Genomic DNA, 12398 nt, shown 5'->3' with positions numbered 1-12398 from the left:
GTAACAAGAAAAGAGATTGAATTAATAAAACAAACAAGCAAAAAAAAAATAAAACTACACACAAAGAAGCCTAGGACCAGAGGCTTCACTGGTAAATTCCTCCAAATGTTTAAAGAAAATTAGCATTCACCTTTCCAAATTTCTTCCAAAAGAAAGAAGAGTTAAGGGACACTTTCTAATTCTTTCTATGAGGCCAGTATAGCCCTCATACCAAAACCAGGCAAAGATAACACACACACACACACACACACACACACACACACAAATAGAAAGAAAGAAAACTATAGACCAATATCTCTTATGAATGTAGAAACAAAGGTCCTCAACAAAACAGTAGCAAAACCGTTCCAGAAACAGATACAAAGGATTATACACCATGACCAAGTGAGATTTATTCCAAGCATGTAAAATAGGTGGGATTGCAAAATGGTGCAGCAACTTTGGAAAATAGTTTTGAATTTCCTCAAATATTAAACAGCATTATCATAATACTCCACAATTTTACTCCTAGGTATTTGCCCAAGAGAATTGAAAACATCCATAAAAAACTTATACACAAATGCTCTTAGCAGCATTATTCAGAATTCTCCAAAAGCAGCTCACCCCAAATGTCCATCAAGTGATGAATAAACAAAAATGTAGCATCTACCTAAAATGGAATATTACTCATCCATAAAAAGGAATCATGGCTGCTGTATACTACATCATGCATGAAACTTAAAATACCGTGCTAAGTGAAAGAAGCCGTATACAAAAGACCACATATTGATTGATTCAATTTATGTGAAATGCCAGAACAGGAATATCCTTCAATGCAGAATAGAGGTAAGAGGTTGTCTGGAGGTAGCAGGAAGAAGGCAATGAGAAATGACTACTAATGTGTATGGAGTTTCTTCTTGGGGTGATAAAGTGTTCTAGCATTAGATCATGGTAATGGCTACAGAAACTTGAGAACATACTAGAGTCCTCTCAGAGAAAGACATTAAAGACTTACTAATAACTGTAGCATATTCAAAAAGTGAAGCAGAGACATGGAAGATCTAAAAAAAAAAGCTGAAATCAAACTTCCAAAGATAGAAATTACAGTGTCTGAGATTTTTTTAAAAAAAGACTGCATGGGGATTAATGGGAGATCAGATATCACAGAAGATTTTAACTGAGTTGCAGATATCCATATACTGGAATATTGTTCAATAATAAAAGGAATAAAGCATTGATTCATACTACACCTGAATCTCAAAATACTTAGGGTCACAAAATCATGAGACAAAAAATTGTACATACTGTGTGATTCCACTTATATAAAACTCTAGAAAATGCAAAAGAATATAGTGAGGGATCACTAACATGAAAACCAGATTAGATTACTGTGGGTGGAAGAGAGAGGGGAAGGAATTACAAAGTATCACAAGAAAAATTTGGGGGGTGATGGAAATGCCATTTTGAATATGGTAATGGTTTTATGGGTGTATACACTTCAAACATGTGTGATTTATTGTTTGTCAAACTATACCTCAAAAAAGCTGTTTGTAAACAGCAGGCAACTCCACAAGGCCAGTTTGCCAAATATTCCCGGGAGTCAATTTCACAGTTGGCCCCAAATGACACCTTAGAATTGATCCAGAGTTGAACATACATGCTGCTATCACTCTATGTGCACCATCCATCAGTGTTTCCATTCCTTAGATTGCTCTGCATACCATTATCTGCATCCACAAATTTAGACCCAGTTTCAACTACATCAAATTTTAGACTCCGTTGTTTTTTACAGGAGCAAAAGCTCTTAACTTTTTTCTTTGCCTTACCTGTGATGAGTCTCCTGTTACCACAATATACCTGCAGGAAGGGTTCCTGCATTTTTTGATTGAAAGAGGTCTGGCTGAAGGATCACAGAAACTCTCATTCACTTGAATGTTTTGTGCATCAATGCACATCACTTGCCGATGTGTCTCTTTTTTATGACATGACGTTGAACACTAGAGGGGCAATGACAAAATGAGTAACACGTTCATTTACGTAACAGTGTCTCTGAAAGTTTACTTCTCAATACTCACGTTCAGCCACTCTCCTGCCACCCACTGGTATCGTATGCAGTCCTGATGCCTACATTGCTGCTGAAAATCAGGCCGGGTGGATCCATCACACATTTCTTCAGCCACCCGACCAACACCTCTCAGTCGACAGTATACATCCCTTTGCTGAACTCCAGAACCACAGGTCACAGAACACTACAAAGAAGCCAAGGGAGTTGAACAATTAGCTAACAAATATCGAATTAGGGAAAGATAACAAAAGAGTGCCATGGCCTATTTTCTTGTTTCTTTGAAACATAGCCTGACATTGCATCAGGCATTGGGTAGAAAATACATGCAGTTAGTATTTTTAAGACTGTCTGGTGTGAGGCATCTGTATAAGTATCCAAATAGATTTTTATATGGCGGTACCTGCTCAAGCCTTGTGGATACCATGACACGCTATATGACAAGTTATACCAGACACTCCATCCCAAGTGAAAACTATTCTGACTTAAACATTCTTAATGTCTACAAAACTCACTGCACAACAAAACTATTCTATTTCATTGCTTTTAAACATCACTTAAATCCTTAGACTATACACATAATCTCCTTTCAGGGAGATATACATTCCAAGATTGTGTTATACTCATCTTTATACTTGCACCATTACAGTTTGGGGCTCCAAATATTTGCTAATCTGTTGATTCATGACTGTGTTTCAATGGACAAGTGACTGGGGAAGCTGGTTGTACCAATTGTAAACTTCGACAATCTTGTCATAGCTCTCAGGTCTCCTTCTTATCTGTTCAAAGATTTTGGGTTATTAGTAAAATTGTGTAAACTGTGTCCCTAGATTTATGCCTGACAATAGCTCTACCTTGATCAGCAGCCCTGAGGACCTGAGGCTCAGAGATGGTAAGTCACTTGCCTGAACTGCTGCCTCTAGAAGGCAAGATGAAGTTCAGTTCTTTGATGCCAGACTCTGAGCTGTCCTTGCACTCCCTGTGGGGGATGGGGAAGGGGTTGGTAGCCTCTCCCGGCCTTGCAGCTCTAGAATGCCAGCTCATATTACAGCACAGCTTGCCAACAACCAAGAGCTGTGATACCAACATTAATGAAGTATGGAGAACGCCCAGTGATACTGATTTAATTTATGAGTTTGGTTTACTCTGTGTTATTCCGAAAGAGATTCAAAGTCTTCCTGAGAAATATCTGGGGTCGCCTCACTGTTCCCAGCTGTGATATTGTAAGGGTAAGCAATCAGGTCCTACAGGGGCAGCTGGGTGGCTCAATCGGTTAAGCACCTGACTCTTGGTTTCTGCTCAGGTCATTATCTCACAGTTTATGAGTTTGAGCCCCACATCCAGCTCTGCCCTGACAGCATGGAGCCTGCTTGGGATTCTCTCTCCTTCTCTCTCTCTCTCTCTCTCTCTCTCTCTCTCTCTGTCTCCCCTTCCCCAACTCATACTGTCTCTGTCTCTCTCAAAATAAATAAAACTTAAAAAAAAATCAGGTCCTACACCAAACTCTGTTTCTTCAGGAGTCTCAGAGTAAAAAATTTCTTTTTCCCCAACAATAAATGTAAACCTGCAGAATATGGATTTACCATGAATGAAAAAATATTTAGATTCCACAAAAGCTAAGAACTTGGTTCACCTTGTAGACTTGAACTTCTCTTATAGACTCTTGCAGAATTTCATTCTAAATGGACTTGAATATTTGGTTTCTTACACGTACAAGCAGTAAACACTGACTTGAAAGAATTTATATGTATGTTTTAACCTATGAAGAACAGTATACATATCTACATAGTTTACATATGCCTTCATTATATGCTTAAGCAGTTGAATTTTGTCCTCACTGAGTGCTTTCACAAAAACCAGCTCCTTTGTATGGAGAAAACAATAATTTAATATGTATTCTGTGCAGGGCACAATATTAAGTAGACTAAAATGTCTGGATATAGTTTAGCTTATCTGAAACTCCTTTGAAAATGTTTAACCTGTAAAATAAGGCTGCTGCAAACATTTTCCAGGGATAATTTCAGAAATATAAACTATATTTGGAAAACTTCCTGCCTCTAAACCTGAAAAAAAAAACCCTGGAAAAAAAGAATTCACAAAACACAGCTTAGCAAGTTGTTCTATCAGACAAATATAATTTTCTAAAATTCAATAAACCACAGTGGTTTATTGGTCCCTTGGTCATGGCACATGTTTAGAAAACTCTACCGTGACCATGGGTAACTACTCCTGTGAACCTCTTCCCTAAAAGGAAAAAAAAATGGCCTGCTGCTTGAAAGAAAACAAGTAACTTTTTGTTTTTCAGTTTTTTAAAGATAAGAATTAGCAAAAAGCAAATTGATGCAATTTTAGATTTGAACAGAAAAGAGAGGGGCACCTGGATGGCTCAGTCGGTTGAGCATCCAACTTCGGCTCAGGTCATGATCTCGCGGTTCATGGGTTCGAACCCCATGTCGGGCTCTTTGCTGACAGCCAGCTCAGAGTCTGGAGTGTGCTTCAGATTCTGTGTCTCCCTCTCTCTCTGACCCTCCCTTTCTCACGCTGTCTCTCTCTCTCTCAGATATAAATAAAACATTAAAAAATTTTTTTTAAAGAAAGAAAAGAGAATCTATGGCTTACATGAAATATTTCTTAACCCAATGTCATCAATAACCCTAATGCCAGATCCAACAAAAAGCTTTTCAAATCTTGTCTTAATCTCATGGACACATTCAGCGGCACCGACCACTTTCTGTTGAGCCATTCTGGCTTTGGGATTGAAATCCTCTTGGGCTCCAAGTACTCTACTCTTTTTAGACTGCCCTTCTCAGAGTCCTTACCTGACTATTTTCTCAGTTCAGCCTTAAATATTAGCAGATTCTAGGATTCTGTTTATAACCTGCTTCTCTTCATACCTTCTGAACACTGAGCTATTTCTTCTATGCACCAATTCTTAAACTCTGTTCTCTCCAGCCTTGATCCTATTTCTGACCTCAATGTTTACATTTTCATGTATTTACAAGAATGTTTTTTGTATTTACAAGAACTTTTATGTGTGTTCTACATAGATATGTCAAAGGCACTCCAAATTCAAGGATTCCAAAGCAGAACCTTTGCCTGGCCAGTTTTCCCTACAGGGATGGATGCTGTCAAGATATGATTACTCGTTCTTTAGTTGAGTGACTTAGAATGACCTCTCAAGGCACGCTTCTAAGTCTAAAATATGTACCCTTACCTAACAGCTTTGTAGAACTCCAGGTTTATAAGTGTGTTACATATTATCTTTTTTCACAACCCAGATAACTAATGTGAAGGCAATGTGAGACTAGAATTACAAGTATAACACAGATATTGAATGCACTAACTCACCAACACTTCATAATTTAATTCAGACAGGAAAAATCAGACAAACACCCTATTTATATGTAATATACTGTAACTGCACAGACTTGCACTTGAAAGACTTGACAGCGGAATTGGAGAAGGTGACCTTTTGCCAATCCACAGTTACTGCAGTCATTTTAGCTACATTAGAAATGTTAGAATGTGCATGCAAAACTAGGTTCACCAAGCTATTTCATAAATTATTTAAAATTCAAATAATGATGTCTTGTCTCTTGATACGTTATTGACAACTTTTTCAGTAGGCTCCACACCCACTGTGGAGCCCAGAGCAGGGCTTAAACTCATGAGATCAAGACCTGAACTGAGATTGAGGACACTTAACCAACTGAGCCATCCAGGTGCCCCTATAATTTCTTTTTATTTTTTTAATGTCTTTATTTTATTTTGAGAGACAGAGAGCAAGCGAGGGGAGGGGGGTGCAGAGAGAGAGGGAGACACAGAATCTGAAGCAGGCTCCAGGCTCTGAGCTGTCAGCACAGAGCCCAATGCAGGGCTTGAACCCACGGACTGTGAGATCATGACCTGAGCCGAAGTCGGACGGTTTAACTGACTGAGCCACCCAGGCGCCCCAATTTCTTAATAACAGTTTTAGTTTTCGATTTCACCATAGTTATTCATAACTGTGGTTTATTTCAACTGAGTCAATAATGTAGCAGCAGTATTAGCAATAGTGGGACATTTAGAGTTAGGAAAGACTCTAGGAAGATATAACAATTCATCTCCAATTTTGAAATTCCTTTTACAGCAATAGTAAATGAATGACCATCAAACCTACCTATACTTTTATACCCTCAGTCTGAGTACATTCACCATATCCTGAAAGCAGTCATTCCATTTTTGGGTGCCTCTAAAGTTAGTAGATCCTCACCTAAAGCTGAAATAGTCTTCTTTAAACATTTACTGACCATCCGGGATCTGTCCTCCTTTCTGACACAGAACAAATGCATATTCACTTTCATGTGAGAAAGTATGAAGGGGTAAATCCTAAAACTGTGTCAGCTATTTTATGACCAGTAGGAGTTGACCAATAAAATCACAGAAAGGCCACTCCAGCACACTGACCTTTAAAAGCTGCTGAATCAAGCTTAAAACCAATGACATTCTGGTTTTGTTATGTAAAGAAATGTCTTTGAGTTTAAGCCACCCATCATTAGGACTTTTCTTACTTGTAACAGGACACAATGGAACTGACATAGAATAGTTGTAATCATTTGACTGTACTTCTCTGGGGATGTAGGAATTTTTCAAGGCTTTTCTTACAGTGTGGGTCCTGAAATAAGCACTGCTCCAAAAATCTGCCCAGGATCTGTGCCAAAGATTTGAATGCTATCCATCATTAATGTGGCCTCATGTGTTGCTAGAAATTTAAGAAACTACATCATATTTAATATGTGATCAACTAAACTGTTATTTTCCCATAAACTGTAAAATCCATATATAACTTATACTTATGCAACATACTTTTTTTTAACATAAATAAGCTTGAGATGAATTCAGTACACACAGAAATTAGATTTCTATTGAATGTGTTACTATGTGTAACTCAGTGACAATCTACAATTGTTGCCTTTAGGTGCCCTTGTAAGAGCGGCAATACATTGCTAAGGAAATATAAAGATGACCTGATATATAATTATAATAATGAAATACTTATGATAGCAACTATCACAGGGAAAGCTCAAATAGACCTGTGTCCACATGCTTCTCCCCACCCCCAACTTCCTGGCCTGAGCAGCTACAATCAACTTCGTTTCTTCAGCTGTTGTTGCCTCTTCCCACAGTGTTGGGAAGTGACCGTCCCTGGCGGCTCTCTTTCTATTCCCAAGTTTTCACTCTTCTTGCAGAGATAACATTATTTCTGCCTTGAAAACTTCATTGATACATGCCTTCAACTGGAGAATTAGTCATCTCAGCCCACTCAAAGAAAGGCCATCTTAAGTATCAAGAAAGAGGAGAAAGAGAATGAACAGGCAGCATAGAAATGCAAAAACAGAACGGCTAGAACCAGCCAGAAAAGATGGAGAAGCATAGTTCACTCAGCCCCAGAGCAAAAAGACATCTTCCCTGTCCTGGGGCTCCAGCCTATCTTCACTGGGAGGAACATCGCTTGGCCTGGGACGAGAGATGAAGAGGTTCTGGGCTCTTGGTCAGAGGCTATCAAGACGAGATAAGATCTACGATCTCTTTAGGCTATAAGAAATATGTATGTATACATCACAAATTGTTGAAAATACATAAATATGGATTTAGGTATTTTGGAAATATGGAATTACAGAAATACAAAATCACTTAAAATATTGGCATTTAGTATAGTTTCAAAAAATGTTTTCAGGGGTTTTGGGAGAGGGGGCACTAGTCAATAGACATGTGAGATTTAGGAACTTCTATCACCTTTGGTCCAGCTCTGATCTTAAAATACTGGAAAGAAAATGATGGGTCTCAGAGAAGGGGAACCAGGCAAGTGGTTGGTATCATGTGGCTCTAGATTCAGTAGGGTTGAGCGAGATCCTTTAGGTAATCTTTCTAAGTTGTCCAGCAGATTTGCCATGATCAAGGGGAGGCAAGAATTCTGTACTTTTTTTTTTCCCCGAACATAAAAAACCACATTTCAATAGTAGTGACTTAAGTAAATGGAGCATGAAACAATGAGGACTCCAGCACCAGGCCAGCCTTAAAAACCTGAAAATATAAGCAAAACTAGTATTCTCAAATAAGTGAAATTAAGTTTAAAATAGAACAAAACAAAAGAACTTTTATGGCTTCAGAAAGTCAAGGGAATTTTTTTTTCTTTTTAAATGATTCTAGTATTTACTTTGCCTCTAAAAGTATACATCTGGAGTGAGAGGACAAATGGCCCTTTACACCAATGCTGGCTGCTCTTCAGCAGCAATCACTAAACTAAATTACTAAGTCCTTTCATTGAAAAATGATATCAAATACCAAATGAAGAGTATAACTTCAAAACTCACTGGAGCACCTTTGTGGTCACAATTTGCTAAATGAGTCTTTCCACTTAAGGTCTAATGTAAAATAGTAATAAAAGGAAATTATTTTAGAGTGAGTGATTATACTAAAGCAATGTTGCAATTTATATGGTTGGAACAGAGTAGCAACTGGTGATTAGCTCGTAACTACTTCTGAAATTACACTTCTGTTGAATATATTATTACATGTAGTGCAGTGACAGCCTACAATTGTTAACTTCATGTGGGTACTTTTTATAGAATAAATCAAAAGCCAACGACTTCACAAATGGTCATTTGTTTCTGGAAGAGATTTGGGGACCGTGTGGGTGTATGAAACTAATTTCTATGACACGGAAAACCAATTCAAAGAGAAGAAAGCAGACTCTGTACAAAAGCATCTGTGTTTTTTTAATAATCTTTGAATATTCATATCTGTATCTTAGAAACCCCTTAAACATATTCGTTTAGCGAGTCTTATATAATTTCATACTTGGTGGTAACCCAAGGCCCATTTGTTATCACTGGTGATTGATTCACTGTTGTAGGGCTGGAGGTCAAGGGTCAGAAAGTGTCCCTCATGAATAGCAACCACAGCAGCTGCACAGCAAGAGAATCCTGGGGCTCAACAGGACTGCTGGTGGCCAAGAAGTCAAAGTCTCTCCCACTTCCATCCCATCCCCTAGTGGTTCCTGGCTGATGTCAGAATTAGGAAGCCTCTGCCACATGCTGAGTGCAGTGACTTTACAGTGTTTCACCCTTTGGGGGAAAGCCACTTTGCCATTATTCTGCCACATCTTGGTGCAGATGAAGTAAGCAAACCCTGATGTTTTTAATGTTTATTTATATTTTAGAGAGAGAGAGCGAGCAGGGGAGGGGCAGAGAGAGATGGAGACAGAATCGAAGCAGGCTCCAGACTCTGAGCTGTTGGCATAGAACTCAATGTGGGGATCAAACCCATGAACCGTGAGATCACAACCTGAGCCGAAGACAAATGCTTAACCAACTTAGCCATCAGGTGCCTCAGGCAAACCCTGATTTTAAGCAAAAACATAACAAATATATAAATTCAGAGTTGGAAAGTCTTTTTTGGAACTAAATCACACTATTCGGGATAAGAAGTATTTAGCTCAATACTAAGTTAGGTTCTTAGTGAACATGTTATTCATTGTCCCTAAGACTCAGTGACCTGAGACAATACTGAAGAAGTAGACATAGCTTGTAGACTTACCATCTAAAGGCAATGGTCAGTCACAGGAGATATTAAGAGACACAATAATAATTGAGTTATTCTAGAGCTCACACTCTATGCAAGTAAATAATGGCAAAAATACTTTGCACCTGCAAAAAGGCCATTGCACATCTGGGAACAGGTGATGAACTACCCTGGAGCAGAGAATTGAGAGGACCTGTTGACTGACTGCAGAGTCAAGAGAGAAAGAGAATGGTCCAGTGGTTCTTTCTTGAACTACTTAGTAGCTAGTAGTGGCATTTATAAAATAAAACAGGTTAATGGGAAATCTTTTCAATCGTGGCCTGTACTAAAGCATGAAAAACAATTTTATTTACCTTACCAAAATTCAATGTAGAAGCAAATGCTCAAGAATGAGTTTTGCCCCCAATTTTCAAATATTAAGTACTATTCTTAGCCCTTGAACCTTTGGACAAGGCTATCTCTTCCACAAAGAAACCTGAGATGCTCACACAATTTGGGAGCTTTTTATTCAACAACATGGATGTGCTGACACAGCGCCACTTAAAGCGGATGCCCTGTAGCAAGGCTCTAACATCACAAAGTAAATGACGATCACTGAAGAACACAGGGGAGCCCCACTTCTGGCTCCTCTCTTAACCCCTATCTTCCTAACAGACACAGCTCCAACATCACACAGAAGCAAGGAAGCTGCATCAGCAGAAGAGAAGTTTCTCTTCCCTTCTCTGGATTATGCCCTTTAAGAAATGGCTAAGCACCCTGCTGAGAGCAGCCAACTGGCTGTGCTGAAAGACTATCCCCATTAAAATCAGGCCCTCAGTAATTATTCTAGTGAACATTTCAGACTCCATTCATGGTCTTACTTCTTTGCTATTTCCCAAGCTGGTCTTTGCTTGACAAACACGAGCAAATGCATGCCACCCCCATTTAGACTGTAGGCTTACTTCCCTGAGTATGCCAGGGCAGGTATCAATCACCCTTCTTTTATAAACTGAGTCCTCAGTCTGGATCTCAGGTGTACATCAGCTTCATTTTTGCTGAGTCTTTCCAGATGTGTCCACTTTAGCCTTAGACCAGCCCAGGCTACCTATTTCTGACATGTTCCTAACTCATAAACAACTCCAACTGTGATCCTGTTTAGAACTTAGCGGTCCCTTCTCCAAAATGTAACCTTAGCTCAAAATCCAAGATTTTGATGTGGAAACAAGAACGTCACTATATATATCATCATCTATCCTTTACTTTTAAACTACCTGAAATAATATTATGATCATCAGCAGTCACAAAAAATTAATGGACTAATTTGTTATTTAAATATAGACTTAGCAAATCAACATTAACAATGTTAACACTGTACATTAATCCAGAGCATAGTACGAAATCATGTGTAACAGAGTAAAACACATTTTAGTGGAGTAAATTTTTAAGGTTATTTCAACATAGGGATTTGAGATTTTCTTTTTAAATGCAAAAATACATTTATAATTATAAAATACTTACCTCCTTCCATCTATTGGCCTTCCATAAAGGGCATCTGACAGATCTACAAGCTTTGTGAGTTCGAGGTTTCTGTAGATGACTGCAATATTTTTCTTCTAATTTCCCTTGGAACTGGTCAATGCAAAGCACCTCGCGGTACTTCAAACCTTTACCACAAGAAGCTGAGCACTAGAAAATAAATGAATGCACTTGATTTATTTGACTAATTATCTTTAAAATGTACAAAATGAAGCAATCAAAACATCATTGTTTTGATGTTTTCATTAAGATATACATGGATATTTCTAACTGGAAAGAATTTAAAATTTGTCCATCTTCCCTGGACCATCAATGGACATTGAAGTACATTGATGGACATAGGCTATCCATTAATTCCATAAAAAGTGTTGTCTACAGTATACCAAGTGTTCTTCTGGTACATAAATGGTTTAGATTTCTTAAGGTTAAAGACTATCTGAAGCTAACTCCTGTTATCACACATGATCATTTAATTTCAATTTTGTATAGTTACAACCTATTCTATTTTTAACCCCATATGTTTCCCATACCGCAAAGTATGCTTAAGGTGTATAAAGAAAATGAAATGATTTCTCAATGCAGGGAACTGTGACTGAGAATGTATTTTTTTAACTGCAGTTCAGGTTTGGTTTTTGCATCAATCTGGAAAAATATCTTTCTGTACAATCAACCCTCCAATGTATTCATTAAAAAGATAACTGAAATCTCTATAAAGATATAAGTGAAACAATGACTTCATTTTTCAGCCAGTTGCCATGTAATGAGTGAGGCTAACACTATGTTGTGGAAAGAGCTTGGTCTCTTTGAAAGACCTCTGCCTTGGGGCGCCTGGGTGGCTTAGTCGGTTAAGCGTCCGACTGTTGCTTAGGTCATGATCTCGCGGTTCGTGGGTTCGAGCCCCGCGTCGGGCTCTGTGCTGACTGCCAGCTCAGAGCCTGGAGCCTGTTTCAGTCTGTGACTCCCTCTCTCCCTGACCCTCGCCTGCTCACGCTGTCTCTCTCTCTCTCCCTCCTAGAAATAAATAAAACATTAAAAAAAAAAAAAAAAAAAAAGAGCTCTGCCTCTTACTACCAGGGTGACTCGAGGCACTTTTCATAACCTGTCCAAGACTCAGTTTCTTCATTTATAAAGTGGGGATAATAACATCAATATTACAGTTTCATTATAAGGATGAGAGAAAGAATATGAAAGGTCTAATCCAGTCCTATTACACATGGTACATCCTCAATAAATATTAGCTTCCTTTTCTACTGTTTTCCTATATAACTTCAGGATGTTG

General features: G+C 38.4%; 1 protein-coding gene across 1 annotated transcript in view; it reads right to left on the bottom strand.

The window, feature by feature from the left end:
• ADAMTS20 (ADAM metallopeptidase with thrombospondin type 1 motif 20) overlaps nt 1-12398 on the bottom strand; it is a 166573-nt gene that overhangs the window by 30236 nt on the left and 123939 nt on the right. The window contains exons 29-31 of the mRNA XM_039223448.1: nt 11102-11269; nt 2055-2228; nt 1806-1976 (exon numbers count right to left, since the gene is read on the bottom strand). Of these exons, the coding sequence (XP_039079379.1) occupies nt 1806-1976; nt 2055-2228; nt 11102-11269 (513 nt within the window). The remainder of the gene's footprint in view (nt 1-1805; nt 1977-2054; nt 2229-11101; nt 11270-12398) is intronic.

This window comes from Hyaena hyaena, unplaced genomic scaffold (assembly GCF_003009895.1).
Source record: "Hyaena hyaena isolate Hyena2069 unplaced genomic scaffold, ASM300989v1 scaffold_1345, whole genome shotgun sequence".
Taxonomy (NCBI): domain Eukaryota; kingdom Metazoa; phylum Chordata; class Mammalia; order Carnivora; family Hyaenidae; genus Hyaena; species Hyaena hyaena.
This window is presented reverse-complemented; position numbering and strand designations above follow the sequence as displayed.